The sequence below is a fragment of the Phaseolus vulgaris genome, chromosome 2, assembly GCF_000499845.2.
Source record: "Phaseolus vulgaris cultivar G19833 chromosome 2, P. vulgaris v2.0, whole genome shotgun sequence".
In the NCBI taxonomy this organism is placed as follows: Eukaryota; Viridiplantae; Streptophyta; class Magnoliopsida; order Fabales; family Fabaceae; genus Phaseolus; species Phaseolus vulgaris.
Window position 1 is genome coordinate 19422880 of NC_023758.2, and position 15543 is coordinate 19438422.

Below are 15543 nucleotides of genomic sequence, written 5' to 3' on the forward strand. Positions count from 1 at the left end.
AAGCTAAAGCTTGACCTAAAAATAATGTTGACTAGTCAGTCAAAACTCAGTCTTCCTGTGTTTTTCTTACCAAAGCTTTAGTTTATATTTTGATGAGTTGGAAGTCTTTCTAGATATGTTTGTACATTTCTTCATCCTAGAGTTGACTCTTGATAAAGCCTACAAAAATAAACAAAAATCCAATTATATCCATATTTATAAATAAATCCATAAACAACCTCTAGGTCTTCAGCTTAAAATATTCTACCAACTTTGGACTTCTTTAATTTATTTTTCAGAATCACAGTGATCAACGAATAAAGAACAACGATTAGAAAATACTAGATTATGATTTTCTCTTCTCTAAATAAATTTTAAAAGAGATAAGAAAATTAACTTTTACGGTTACTTTACCGACTTTGGACTTCTTTAATTTAATTTCCAGTATGACAGTAATGAAGGAACACGGAATGGTATGCACAATACAATACATGTTACTAATTTGCCAAGAATCCGTGGTTATTTAGCTAATGTTTGTACAACTGAAAACTAAACAAAGAAAGGCCTTAATAATAGGAACATAGGAAATAAGATTAGAAAAAAGTGAAACAAATTATAATTTGAACACAAATAAATAAGTGATTGTTGTGAAAGGCAGGTGTTAGTGAGGCAGCTCTGTCGGGCTTTCTGGCTGTCAGCCCTGTAGCGGTGGCGGCATCTGGATACGTACATGTCTGGGAACCTGCCACCCCACACACACAATACTTTTCTCATTAAAGAAAAAAAAAAAGAGAACAAAGGAGTGTAGTAGAACACACAAGAGAAGAGAACACCATGCACATTGAATTTTGAATAACAGAACTTACTAGGGTCGGTGTAAGTGATGAGTCCGGTGTGGCCGAAATCGCAATCGAAATCGTGACCACCAGATGCTTGGTAATATGCGTTCATGGCATATGCCGCGTGGGACCTAATTGTATTGGGCTTAAAGCATGGCCCAACGTCCTTAATGGGCCCACACTCTATTCCACTGCTGCTACAAACAAAGTCAATGTTTGCCTGCAACGCTGCTTCACTCGCATCCCTTCTTGGTACGCACCATTTCTTCTTTGAAGACGACGAAGAAAGAGGTGACTCTGATGGTGTTAATGCAGTGGGTCCAGATGCTGGACCTGCTGCCTGAATTAGACCAATTGCAAGTTTAACTCTTAAAATCTCTTCATCCATTCATTCTTTATTTCACATCGTTAACAAGAAAAAATAACTCAACCAATGTATTCAGTATTCATCAGTAACAGAATTCTAATTTAGAAAATCCACATTTTTATTCCTATTGGAAACATTTTAAAAATGCATTAAAATTATACTACAAAAATGTAAACAACAGACTTTTATAATTTTGTTTTTACCTTAATTAATAGTCTTAGGAAATTAATTGTGGTTATAAAAGCCATTATTATGTTACAATGTGATGCATTACTTAATACCATAAATGAATGATGAAGGGGACCATCGTGCCATTTCTAGTTAGTTGTAGAAACTATAAAGTTTCAAGAGAAAAAATGGTTGATATATACATGCTTTTAGTTTTATTGCTTCTTCATATAATTAAAATATATTGCTGATAAAAAAAAAATATAATTAAAATATAATTTGTCCTCTTGAAGTAAGGTGTACTGCATATAGAGTGATGAAAAGTTGGCATATTTGTAAAATGGAAAAAAAAAAAAAAGTACCTCTCTGGCAATGAAGTCGTCGAGGTGGTAAACAGGGGTAAGATCGGGATTAAACAAGCCATAATTACGCTCAGAAACTGTGGGCTTGAGATTCTCATTGAAGAGGGAGAAGATGAAAGTCTCGAAAGTCCTATTAGGCATGAGAGGGGTCCCTTTACCAGAGTTAACGTGCTTCATAAGATTCCCGTTATACGACGCCGCATTGTCAAAACTCGCACCCGCTTCGTTCGTCTCACCAACAGAGGGCCAACCCGTTTCGGCCACCACCAGTTCCACGTCCTCATACCCAAGTTTCTTCATCGCCCAGAAAATCGCGTCCATTTGCGCGTCGAACATGTTCGTATAGTTCACTGACGTCGCCGCATCCCAAACGCCGCCGTTTGGTTTGAAGAGCGCGTAGTTCAGGCTCTCGGCTCGGCTCGGGTCGAAGCCGAAGAACGGATACGGGTTGACCATGAAGGGGGACTTTGTTCGCCGGTGGAACTCCAGAATCGGTGCAAAAATGGCTTTGTCGTAGCCGCGGCGGAACGAGGCGGCGCTAGGAGGCTCTGAAGAAGCCAGGATCCCGAGTGAGTGAGGGGTTGAGACTTGAACGGCGGTGAGGTTGGCGAGGGAGAGGGCGTCGTGGAGGGATTTCATAGTTGGAAGAATGTGCGCGATTAGGGTTTTGTCGGAGGTGGCGAGAACCTCGTTCCCGACCGCAATACGCGTCACGGCGGTTTGCGGGAGGAAGGGGAGGATGTTTTCGGAGAGCCACGCTTGCGCGGCAGGGAGCGTCGAGAGGGAGGGGATGGCGGCGTTCGGCACAGTGACGGTTATGGAGATTCCGGTGCCGGCGAAGGCGCGGAGCATGTCGGGGTTGGCGTCGAAGAGTTTAACGCGGTCGATGGTTGTTTGAGATTTGATGAAGGCGGCCACAGTGGAGGGCGGTGGGAGGTTGTCTGCCACCGTGCCATAGTTGACGCCGATTTTGGTGGTGTAGGAAGCGTAAAGTTGTGGGAAGAGGGTGCATGCTAAGAGAAGCAGAAGGGAGTGACGTGAAGATGGTTGAGTTTGAGCCATGAAAGAGAGTGTTCGTGGGAACGATGTGTGCACGCGCGCGTTGTTTCATTGAATAAATTGAGAAACTGTAACATTCGGTGGATCCCAGTTTAGGTTCCAACACAACATCGTTCCAAGATTTTGCTTTCACAACATTCTGCCGCTGTTCGTTCTTCTGTTAGATTTTCTACATAAAATGTTGGTTTATTAATCTTACTCAGATACCTTGTTTTTCTTTAAAGAAAATGATAATTCTAATTTTTTTTTTTATGTGATGAGTTTAAAAATAAAAATATATAATAAAAAGTAAATTTATAATTAAATAATATTAAAAATTATAATGTTATTGTATAAAAATTATAATTAGTTAATATATCATTGTTTTTTTAATGATATTTTACATACGAGATTTTGTTATTTTTTTTTCTACGTCGAAGAACTTATAATTTTAAATTCATTAAAATAAAATTTGAAATTGTTCTTCAATGGGTGTTGGGGCTTAGAGAACGATTACTCTGCTTTTTCCTTTGGCTGGTCATTGTCACTCTCAGCTTCCTGCTCCGCCTTTCTCCTCTCGATCGTCTGATCTCACAGGCTGGGATGATACTTGCAGAAGGCACTCCGACGATCAAGTTAGTCAGAGTGTCGGCACTCGGTTGTCAGAGTACTGTAGATAATGACGTACTTGATTCTTGGAATTTGTGCTATTTATATTACCTTAATGGGCCTTCGTTGGTGGGCCGGATTAGGAGGTTGGTTCATGTTTAGGATTGTGCTAAAAAGCTCTTCATGTTTATGGATTAACCCTGCTCACTTGCTCAACCCATGGTTCTTCATCATGGGTCGGTCGGCCACGCGTCGTCACGTGACCTTTTTATCGTGGTTGAGTGGTCAAATGGCTTGGGTTCCTGACCGACCCACTGGTTCGGTCGTGCCAATACACTTGCCCCCCAGACTCAAGAGCTGATACATCCGAAGAGTCTGAGAATTGGGTGTCGTTCAGTGGTGTGATGATGGGTGATGTGACTGGAGGCGACACCTAAACGGGTTATGTGACGCACATTTATGAGGGGGTTTTTGGGCGCCAAATGACGTGGACCGTTGGATCAAGCACATCCAACGATTGAGATTTTTGTGACGTTTGGGCTTCTGAGACGTCCTCGAGAAATAGGGTCTGTCAATAGTAGCTTCTCACACTTCATTATTGACATTGTGCTCTAAGTCCCGAACGGATGTTGTCGATTTGTGCTGCTATCTTCGTTCTCCTAAGGTTAGTGATGTCTTCTCATTCTCGTCATACATCATCCTCTTCATCTCAGCCAACTTTTTCTGTAGGGTCATCAGCATTGCCGCTTGATCTGCCTCTAACATCCTCTTGCTTGCCATGCTTCGGGTTGATACCATCTACCAATGCTTCTTCACACTTATCCTCTCGGCCCCACGGTGGGCGCCAAATGTTCTCAAACGGGTGTTGGGGCCTAAATAACGATTGTTCTGCTCCTCCCTTCAGTCAGTCGTGGTCACTATGAGTTTCTTGCTCCGCCTTCCTCCTCTCGGTCGTCTGATCTCACAGAGATGGTACCTACTGAAGGCTCTCCAACGATTAAGTCAGTTAGGGTGTCGGCACTCAGTTGTCAGAGTACTGTAGATAATGACGTAACTGATTCTTGGAATTTGTGTTATTTATATTACTTTAATGGGGTTTCGTTGGTGGGTCAGATAAGGAGGTTGGTTCATGTTTAGGGTTATGCTAAACAACTCTTAATTATGGATGAACCTTGTGACTTGATCAACCCATGGCTCGTCGTCATGGGTTGGTCGGCCACGTGTCGTCATGTGACTTTCTTATCGTGATTGAGTGGTTGAGTGGCCCAAGCTTCTTGTCAATCTTGGGGGGTATCTTCAGCCTCTCCACTATGTTGCAGATAGCGATGAGGTCCTTCAACTCTACCATGAAGTCGTGCCTTGGTGGCACGTTCTCCCTTTCACGCCCCTTGGTTTGAGGCTTTCTTGGTTGATAGGGCTGCTGCTTCGCGGGGGCCTTCTTCTCTATCGTTGCCTCATGCACCCTTAGGGTTTGAGGTCGACCTGACGCACGCGGGCGCATGGGAACCACACACGTGCGCTTCTCGTCAACCTCCCTTTCCCCCGCAATATGTGCCACCGCGCGATGCCTTATCTCGGCGAAAGTCTTGGGACGGTTTCTGATGAGCGATTTTCGCTGAAAGACCCTGGCACAATGCCCTTTCTGAATGCGGGCACCATCATCGTTTCGTCCTTGATGTTCAATCTCACCACCTGTGCTCCGAAACGGTGAAGGAACTCCTTCAGGGACTCCCCCTGATATTGTCTTATGTCAAAGAGATCATAAGAGTGTTGAAGATGGATGAAGCCTATTCTCTACCTAGTGTTAGTGTGTGTTTGATGTAGAAAATAGCTAGTTTGTTTTGAAGTTTGTAATAGGTTTAAATGATCTTGTATGTAGGCTTGTGTATGTGTAAGGTTGCCTTTTGCTACATGATCTATCCTAGATGCCTAACTAAGCCTAGATCAAGCACATGAAATGGTTAAAAGTTTTTCCAAAAGCTTTTTAGAGTTTTCTCCTAAAATCAGGATACTACACAAAAATAAATCTGTTTCTCTGTAAAAGAACATGTTTATTCTTTGGTCTGCTGAAAGGATTTTCGAAATTTAGTTAGGGCACCAAAGGTACAACTCAGACAGTTATTTCAGTTAGCTGAGTTGGCAGTTTTCACAAAATAAATCTGTTAAGTTCAAAACTGAATCTGTTGTTTTCATAACAACTTTTCAACTGTTTTTTGAAAAGAAGTTAGAAACTGTTTTCTATATAAAGAAAAGTCTCTCTCACATGAAAGGATGCTGAGCAATTACGTTTTGACAGAGATCAAACACTTTCTGTGTGAGGAGAAGGATTGAAAAGGTTTTTGAAAGGTTTTCCAAAGGGATTTTTCAAGTGCGCTTGTTCTAGGAAACCTTTGATCTTGGTGAAGGTGCTGGTGCAGTTCTGCAGCAAATTGAACTACTGGTTTTGAGTTCTTGCATCTTCTTTTCAGGTGTAATCTTTCCTTTATTTTGGTTTGTAAAGGTGTAAGTGTTAGTCACTCCTTGATAGGGTTTCTTGGAGTGCAAGGTGTGCTGAAATAGGGTTTTTTCAGCATTGGTTGTGTTGTTCTTGTAGTGTTCAAGAACTGGTGTGATTGTAAGTGATTGATACTGTTTCTTAGTGAATTCCACCTTGGAGTAAGGTGAAACTGGATGTAGCTCTGTATAAGTGAACCAGTATAAAAACTTGCGTACCTTTTCTTCTCATCCCTGCACTCATTTCTGGTTTTGCTTAATTCTGTCAAGAACTAAATCTGTTCTTTTGAAATTGAATCTGTTAATTATGGGTTTAAGTAAAAACTGTTCTTCCTGATTTGTTAAAGCTCTCTAATCATAAACAAGGCAGTTGTATATGATGTTTTAATTGATCTGTGAACAAATAGTCTATTCATTAAAACCTGGGAAAGATTCATTCTCTTTAAAACCTTGTGTTGAATGAATGTGATTGTTTTCTGAGCATAGCTGTATTCTTCATACTCATAATATCCAACTAATCTGATTCTGTTATAATCCTGTGTTGATCACAATTTCAATTTGAGCAAATTCAAATTGTGCCAGACTGCTCTGAAGAATCAATCTAAAAACAATATGTTCTTTAGAGACTGCTATGAAAATTGTGTGTTCTTGTGAAAATTTTATAAGCTCAATTCACCCCTCCCCTCTTGAACTTAGACACTAATAGACCCAACAAAGAGATGGGGGGGGATTCGTGATGTACTGTGCTCTAAACAACTTAGTGAGTTGTGGGAACGACGTCACGTGGCCATCAGGGAGGCTGATGAATCAATCCATCGTTGTTCCCACTAGGGTGCTCATGAACAGCTTGCATCTCATCGCATCGGAGCCCCCAACCATCATCATCTGCGTATGGAAAGTCGTGAGATGGGCCTCTGGGTCCTCCGTACCAGTGAAGGTAACTTTGGGTCCTACAAACGTGGCTGGTATCACGACATCCATGATGTCTTGCGAGAACGACATCGGAAACTCCCTGGGCGGCGTCATGGGTTCTTGATCTTCCTCCTCGCGTTCGCCTGCCTGATTTTGCAGATCCCTACGCAATTCCTCATTCGATCGGCGTGGTTCTTCATTTGTTGCTCGCGACGCAGCCAAATCAGCCTGGATGCGTTCTTGGTTTGCTCTTGACACAACCACTTCTTCTTGAAGGGCCTGCATTGTTTCCATAACCTGTTGCAGGGTGAGCCTTTCGTCCCTGTTTGGTGCAATAGATCCCTGCCTCGTATTTCTCATCTTCTCGATCTTTCTGGTTCTTGTTGGTGGGACAATGTTTTGTATCGTGCCCAACGATGGCCCCAAATGTTCCCGTCGGTTGACCGAAAACGTCTTCGTGCGTCTACGATAATCTCACGCCCAAAAATCCCTGCGTCCACTCGTGCTCTCCTTCCTATTGAACACCTGAAAACACAAAGACAAAGGGCGCCCTAGAGGTCGTTTGCACTCCGACGCTCAAGTCAATCTTAGGGCTAGGAAACACCAAAACTGTTTAGCGTAAGGCTCTGCTGTGTGTGTTAAGAGGTGCAAATGAATAGCGTACCTTACTAAGTTTGTTACTTCCATTTATATAGCCTAGGGTTTCCACTGTTTCCGTTACCCAAAATCAGCTTCCTCAGGGGGTGGGCCCCAGTGCCTCTGTTACCCACTCTTAGGATAACCTAGGGCGTGGGGTTCCCTAACTGGAGTGCAACCTCTGACAGGATGACCACTAGTTGTCAACGACGCCCAAGGACTGGTCGGTATACAAGCCACCCAGTCTCGAGCGGTAACTTGTTCGGCGAAGAGAATAAGTTCTCGCCTTTGGCGACCTACGTGAATAGCGCGCCGAAGTGACGCCTCTCTGAGCCTGTTTTAACTGCGCACACGTGTTTTGAACAACGACCAAGACTTAACGTCGCTTGTGCTTCTTAGTTTACATTAAGTATTCAAAAACGCGCGCTTCCAATCACTGTTCCATCATTCTCTGAAACACCCTTGATTGCTTCGTCTTTTTCCTTGAGCGCTCTCGCGTTTCCCTCTACAAACTCCATAACTTTCATCCTACTTGATCAAAAGGTACGAACTTTAACCATTGATCACCCTTATTTATCGATTTTGATGCTTGATAACTGCTTGTGATTGTTTAAACTCCTTGCATTTAAGCTCTCTTTGTTGTTCTTTGTTCCTTTGTTCTTTCAGGTTTTCTTTGATGGAGTTTTTCTGGGTTTTCACTGAGTTACGCCACAACCCCTTTCTGAACCTTCGTTTCCTTCTTTTTCTTGTTTTCTAACTTTTTTAGACATGGCTCGAACGAAAACGACATCCAACCCTCCACCCCAAGTACATTACAAAGTCTTGTACCCCTTGGCCTCTACGGAGCTTCTCGGCGAGACCTCTACCCTCACCTCTAGCGAGGATGTGAGGAAACATAGGGACAGAGAGCCTGACTGTGTAGGGCGTGTCTTCGGGCATGAGAGCGACACTTATGTTTCCGTTCGACCCTGTACTAAGGGAGTACCCGTGTGCTTCGACGAACGGACTAGCAATGGAGAACCCTACCTTTTCCTGTACCAAACTGTGTGCGTCTCCCCCTCACTGGCTTCGAGAGGGTATTGTTGACAGAAATCAACATGGCCCTCGCTCAACTGCATCCCAACAGCTGGGCCTTCATGAGAGCCTTGTCAATTCTGTGCAACCACTTTAGGCATCCTCTTTGTGTGGATGTCTTCCTCCATTTTTTCGAGGCTAAAAGTCCGGGGAAGAATCTCTAGGTGAGTTTCATTGGTGTGGCAGGGAGAGTTCTCCTCACGCTGTTCCAACAATCTTATAAGGGCTTCAAAGGGAAGTTCTTCAGAGTGTGTTGCACCGACCACGATCGCATCCTCTTGGATGGCTTCCCACTCTACTGGGTGAGGAAGTTAGGGTACAAGAAACCCAGGACTCTTGAGGAACTAACTCCTTATGATCGCGAATTCTGTTAGGTCCTTGCTAGCTTGGGAGCGGTGTTCAACATTGTCCAACTGATCAAGCATGAGTATGATGTTGAGGCCCTCAAGGGCTACATTGGTATCGTCTTCACCCTGTCTTGCTTGGTTGTGCCTGTTACCGTACTATTATGCTTGTACATTCTGCCTCTTTATATTCGTATGTTTACTCTCGTGTTCTGGATTTCTAACCTCTTGTATTCTGAAATTTGTACATAAGGATGGTGTTAAAGGAGGAGAAACGGGTCAAGCTGGCTGATGCCCTTACTCACCGTCAAGGGGTGTCTGGGGCTGTGGGCACCTCTACTCCTCACACCTTTGTCTCTGCCACTGCTGCACCCTGCCCTAGTCCTTCCACTCCTATTGTCGCGGTCCCTCTTGCCGCTGCCCAAGCATCACCCGCTCCACCTCCCTGTTAGAGAAGGGTAGTGGAGATCGAATTTGATGAGGACTTCGCTGAGGGGTCGGTCTTCAAGAGGCTTAGGCCTATGACGGCGACGACCTCCCACTCCTCCACTGCTGGTCGCCCGACATCGCTCCAAGACCAAACGCCAAACGCTTCCTCGCCCCCTAGCCTCTTCGCGCTTGAAGATGGTGGTGAGAGCGCCCCTACAGCCTCATCCGCCCTCGAACTGTCTGATGTCCTGCAACATGCCCTCAAAGGCTTCCAACTAGGGGTGACGGAGAACTCGGATGAGACCGCGGCGAGGGAAAGGCTGGGTCTCAAATTTAGCACTCTCCTTGCTTAATCCAACACCCTCATAACTAGGATTGAGGCGAGGGTGGCACTGATAGAGGCCAAAGCTAAGGAGGAAACGAACCTGCTGGCCCATGCTTTCACTACCCGCGAGACTTCCCTGAAGCAGGAGTTGACTAGCCTCCGCCAAGCTGAAAAGAACCTCTCCAAACGAATTCATGATAAGAGCCAAGAGGCTATCGAGCTGAAGGCAAAAATCCTACCCCTGCGAACCCGGGCCATCGAGTTGGAAGAGGCGACTGAGGTATCTAAAGCCAAGATGGCGAGGCTTGAAGATAGGTCCACCAATCAAGAAGTGCAACTGGGTCATGTAGAGGCCGAGCTCCTTCAACAAGCCGAGAGGTTCAAAAAGGTTGAGGCTAAGCTGACCGAGGATGTTGTTGATGCTTATGTCGCGGGGTTCGAGGACGCCCTTGCTCAGGTTGCCTGTGCGTACCCCGAGATGGACGCCTCACCCTTCGCAGCGTCAAACCGTGTTGTAGACGGGCAGATCATTCCAAGGGCTCCTCCTTCTTAGCTTGTACTTGGTTACAAATGAACAATTTCTATTATTCGCTTGTAACTTACTTGCTCGGATGCTTAACTGCTTTAACTTCCTTGATCTTGATTTGACCAAAAATTTCTCTTTTATCTTACTCAACTGTTAACTTGTGGTGCCTGGCACCACGATGCTTCTACTAGCACCTTTGGTACCCTGCCCTTGCTGTATAAAGCTAAATGGGCGTTTAACTGTAAATTAGGTCGTGCATCCTTGACGTTCTCACTCGAGGGGGGAGGTGTTCTCTACGAACCTACCCTTCCACTCACAAGACTTCTAACGCAAGGGAAACGATTCCTTAACTGGCCTCAGCTTCGCTCAAGGGAGAGGAGGATTTATCTGGTGAACTATTTTGTTCAACCTCGGTGTTCTCACTCGAGGGGGGAGGCGTTCTCTACAAACTTATCCTTCCACTCACAAGACCTCTAACGCAAGGGAAACAAGTTCTTAACTGCATTGAACAAACTCGGACGGGACAACCATGCGCCTCATTAGTGCGCACCTTTCTGGGTTCGCTTCCATACCACGCTCAGTGAGCAAGAAACCCAGAAACTTCCTTGCTTCTGTTCCGAACACACGTTTATTGGGGTCCAGCTTCAGCCTGTACTTAGCTATCATCGTAAATAGATCTTCTAAGTTAGCTCGGTGTCGTTCCTTTGCTCTCTGGTGGACAGGTCGAACCTTGGCACTTCGATCCTGCGCCGTTTGGTCGAGGGTGCTGCCAAGCTTGGAGACCTTTCCTTCAATCTCTCTTTCCCCTGCATTGCCAACCGGTTCAGGTCGGCTCTCCCAGGTGATCTTTGCGCGGACGATCTCTACTTTGACCCAGGCGATTTCGGTGTGATTGATCTCAGGCTGGACGACCTCCTCTGAGTGCGGTGGGCGCATAGTGACCATGAATACCCATCTCTTCGTTTTGAGGTTGATCTCATAACACCTCTTGGCCTCCTTCTGGTCTAACTTGATGGTAATCACTTTTCCCGCCAAGTCAGGAAGCTTCATCTTCATGTGCCTCGTCGACGGCACCGCCCTCAACCTATTCAGCATAGGTCTACCCAGCAGCATGTTATTAACGGAGGGGGCATTGATGACGAGATACCTGATGTTCTCCTTACGGGACGCATTACCATTCGTGAAGGTGGTTCTCAACTCTAACTGCCCACGCACCTCCACCTGGTCTCCCGCGAAACCGTACAGGCAGCCAGTGTAGGGCCTTAGCATGTCAGGAGACAACTGCAACTTGTTGAAAGTCATTTAGAACATTACGTCTGCCGAGCTTCCTTGATCCACTATTACACGATGCACAATGCCCTTTCTGAACGCGTGCACCATCATCGTTTCGTCCTTGATGTTCAATCTCACCACCTGTGCTCCGAAACGGTGAAGAAACTCCTTCAGGGACTCCCCCTGATATTATCTTATGTCAAAGAGATCATAAGAGATGGGTGGGGGCCCGATTCACGATGTACTGTGCTCTGAACAACTTAGTGAGTTGTGGGGACGACGTCACGTGGCCATCAGGGAGGTTGATGAACCAATCCATTGTTGTTCCCACCAGGGTGTTCATGAACAGCTTGCATCTCACTGCATCGGAGCCCCCAACCAGCATCATCTACGTATGGAAAGTCGTGAGATGGGCCTCTGGGTCCTCCATACCAGTGAAGGTAACTTTGGACCCTACAAACGTGGCTAGTATTACGACATCCTTGATCTCTTGCTAGAACGGCATCGAAAACTCCCTGGACAGCGTCTCGGGTTCTTGATCTTCCTCCTCGCGTTCGCCTGCCTGATTTTGCAGATCCCTGCACAATTCCTCATTCGATCGGCTCAGTTCTTCGTTTGTTGCCCGCGACACAGCCAAATCAGCCTGGATGCGTTCTTGGTTTGCTCTTGACGCAACCACTTCTTCTTGAAGGGCCTGCATTGTTTCCATAACCTGTTGCAGGGTGAGGCTTTCACCCCCGTTTGGTGCAACAGATCCCTGCCTCGTATTTCTCATCTTCTCGATCTTTCTGGTTCTTGCTGGTGGGACAATGTTTTGTATCGTGCCCCATGGTGGACGCCAAATGTTCATGCCGGTTGACCGAAAATGTCTTTGTGCGTCTACGACAATCTCACGCCCAAAAATCCCTACATTCACTCGTGCTTTCCTTCCGATTGAACACTTGAAAACACAAAGATAAAGGGTGCCCTAGAGGCCGTTTGCACTCCGACGCTCAAGTCAATCTTAGGGCTAGGAAACACCAAAACTGTTAAGCGTAAAGCTCTATGTAATTGTGTGTGTTAAGCGGTGCAAATGAATAGCGCACCTTACTATGTTTGTTACTTCCCTTTATATAGCCTAGGATTTCCACTGTTTCCATTACCCAAAATAGGCTTCCAGAGGGGGTGGGCCCTAGAGCCTCTGTTACCCACTCTTAGGATAACCTAGCGCGTGGGGTTCCCTAACTGGAGTGCAACCTCTGACAGAATGACCACCTGGATGCCTCCTCGTGCACCTGATCTCTGGGGTCACCCGTCTTGGGAGCACCCTAGCTGTTCACGTGCCATGCATGCAACTCACCGCTGGAACGTGACCCTCACAGGTCGTATCCTTTCTAGTGGCTATATACTTGTGTTACGCCTAAACGCGTCATCCACTCCACACGCATGCACTCTCGTGACCTAGGCTTCTCCCTTACTGATAACTGGTATGTGGTATGAGATCCACCTCTCGTGGCCCAGCTCTGCTGTTCGAGTCCCCGATGTCCGACCTCTCCACACTGCCTAGTGGCACGTCGGTAAATCTTGGTGACCGATGTCTGACCACACTTTGGTTCCTTGACGCACGTGCCTCGCGAAACACTGACCCACGTTGCTCGTGGGATCTCGCTTACGTGACCCCAACATTACTAGTGGTCAACGACGCCCGAGAAGTGGTTGAGTAGCCCGGAATCCTAACCACCCACCGAGTGGTTCGGTTGTTCCAGTACAAAAATGTTTTATTTATTTTATCTCTCATATTTAGTTTTTTCATTTCATATTTTTATTGTTGCTTTTCAATCCATCCGCATATTCACGAGTGAAATTCGTAATGGACACTAAATCGAAATGCATAATAAATATATGTGAATATATTATTTTAATTACGATTTAAGATTTAGAGTATAAACATCAATATTTTAATTATTCGTGTGAATACACTTTAAGTATTGCTAGTAAATTTTAGTTATACTTTGGTATTATTTATTTATTTTGTTTTTTAAAAATATCAAATTTATTTGTATTAATATTTTAGTATATAATTTTATTTGAATTGTAATTTTTATGTGAGTTTATATTTTAAAGATCTGTTTTAAATTAATTAATTAAAATTAAAAAGGATAAATATTTTTAAAAAACTTTATTACCAATGCAAAATAACTTAGTTTTTTTTTAATTTGATTAATTTAAAATATGTTTTGTAATAATGAAATAAAATATTAAAAATAATAATACTATATAACCACGTTTAAAATGTTTAAATTATGTGAATATTTTTAATTATATAACTTAATTAAAATAAATTATAATAATTTATTTAAATAATAATGAAGAAAAAGGTTAGATTAATATATATATATATATATATATATATATATATATATATGTATATGTATATGTATATGTATATAATGAATTTTTTGGGTCGAAATAAGCCATGGTATACATTTTTGAGTGGAAGACTTTGTTTCCTACATCCTATAATTACTAATTGCACCCTATACAAAGGGAAGTAGATTTATACATACTTTCTCGTGCAACGCATGCTATCACGATCTATACCTGCATTCTTCATTCCACACTGTGAAGTTAGTAGTGAAATCAATTTTAGTACAAGATGTTCACTTATAGATCTTAAATACAAGATCTTGCATTAAAATCACATTGAAGATTTACAACATGGAAGATGAATTTTTGCAGAGGAACTCTCAAGATTTCCAGAAAAATATATTTTTAAAATAAAAAGCAGATCAGATAAATACAATGAAACAGGTAATAGAATAGAAAAAAAAAAACTATATATACATGTGTGGGCGGTGGGTGAGAGCGTTAAGGTGTGTGTGAGTGGAGGGATGTTGGTGCGATTCGGGAGAGGGTTGAGGGATCGTGGTGGAGGGTATATATATATATATAACTTTTTCCTTTATGAGAAATTCCCTCCCTTGTAAAAATGTTTAGTTAAAAAATATAATTCCTGACAATGTTAGAATTGTGGAAATGATATTTAAATAGTGACATCATACACGTGTTACAATTTATATAACATTTTTTTTTCTCTGTTACATCATTTATTAGTTTACAATTTTCTCTTAAAAATTGTTATACAATTTGTTGGAAGTAACATTTATCTTTAGAATATTCATACAAAATATAGAAATTTAACATTTTCAATCGAAAATTTTAGAAAACTAATTTTTGTATTTGCATAGAAATTCCAAGAATAACAATATTTTTAGAGATATGATAAAGGAATATAAGAAGAAACAGAAGTTTTAAAAATCTCTGAATGAATTTTAAGTACTTTAAATCATAAAATTTAAAATGTAAAAAAATTAAAATTCTTCCTATTTTTTCTCTCCCGCCAGTGTCGTTTCATCTCTATTATATTTTAACTCCTTGCTTTTCTCTTTTCTCAAATAAACATGTCAATATTATTATATTGGCACATTATTAATATTTAATATTAATTTTGAAAAAGTATAAACTATACATACAATTTAGCCGATATCTAATTTTATAAAATCTAAAATTAAATTTTAATTTTGAAATATGTATTTAAATAATAAATTTTACATATAGAAAAAGAAAATTATTTTACCCAGATTAAAAATTTTGACATAAAAATTATGAATTAATTATCCAGATAATATAATGTGACAGTCCATAATTGGAAGAAAATAGTGTACTCTGAATCAAGTCGTCCATTTAATAATGTTTGGAATTGATACAAGACTAGCAGTCATACTAGGCAATACAGAATTGCTATGCTTTAGTCTGTGTACCAGAACCAAACTTTCCAAAAGGTTTTTAAAACTAACCAATTTCGGAAGATTCTAAATTTTGTTTTCATGACCAACAGTTGAAAATATATTTTAAATTATTCTGAAAACATTATTCTACAATTAAACATTATATTATGAGATGTTTCACAGTAATTAATCTGGAATGTGAAAAATAAATTCCAAATTATATTCTAAATGATTTCAAAATTTTCATTCCAAAATATACAGCATTTTATGAAATTCGAAGTCCGGTTGAAAAATAGTTGAAATTGCAGTCCATGGTGTGAACATTTGTATGAAATCTAAATAAAGTAAAATTAGAAGAATGATGATGAGAAGATGGGTGGAGTGCATGAAAATGGAACTGCAA

At 42.3% G+C, this 15543-nt stretch overlaps 1 protein-coding gene across 1 annotated transcript; it reads right to left on the reverse strand.

Annotated features, from left to right (window-relative positions):
- Positions 1–453: 453 nt before the first annotated feature.
- On the reverse strand, positions 454–2936 carry LOC137810853 (glucan endo-1,3-beta-glucosidase-like). The gene is made up of 3 exons (XM_068612319.1): positions 1716–2936; positions 846–1158; positions 454–721 (listed from the first exon to the last, which is right to left on the reverse strand). Exons 1-3 carry the CDS (start codon positions 2775–2777, stop codon positions 573–575), a joined length of 1524 nt encoding a protein of 507 aa, XP_068468420.1. The 5' UTR covers positions 2778–2936; the 3' UTR covers positions 454–572.
- Between the last annotated feature and the right edge of the window lie 12607 nt (positions 2937–15543).

Bases quoted from the DNA above. Each gene is read 5' to 3' on its own strand.
- LOC137810853 (XM_068612319.1), bottom strand. From the start codon at position 2,777: ATGGCTCAAACTCAACCATCTTCACGTCACTCCCTTCTGCTTCTCTTA. The intron at 1,159-1,715 runs GTACTTTTTTTT...GGTCTAATTCAG, and splicing joins ACGACTTCATTGCCAGAGAG to GCAGCAGGTCCAGCATCTGG. The intron at 722-845 runs GTAAGTTCTGTT...GTGGGGTGGCAG, and splicing joins CATCACTTACACCGACCCTA to GTTCCCAGACATGTACGTAT.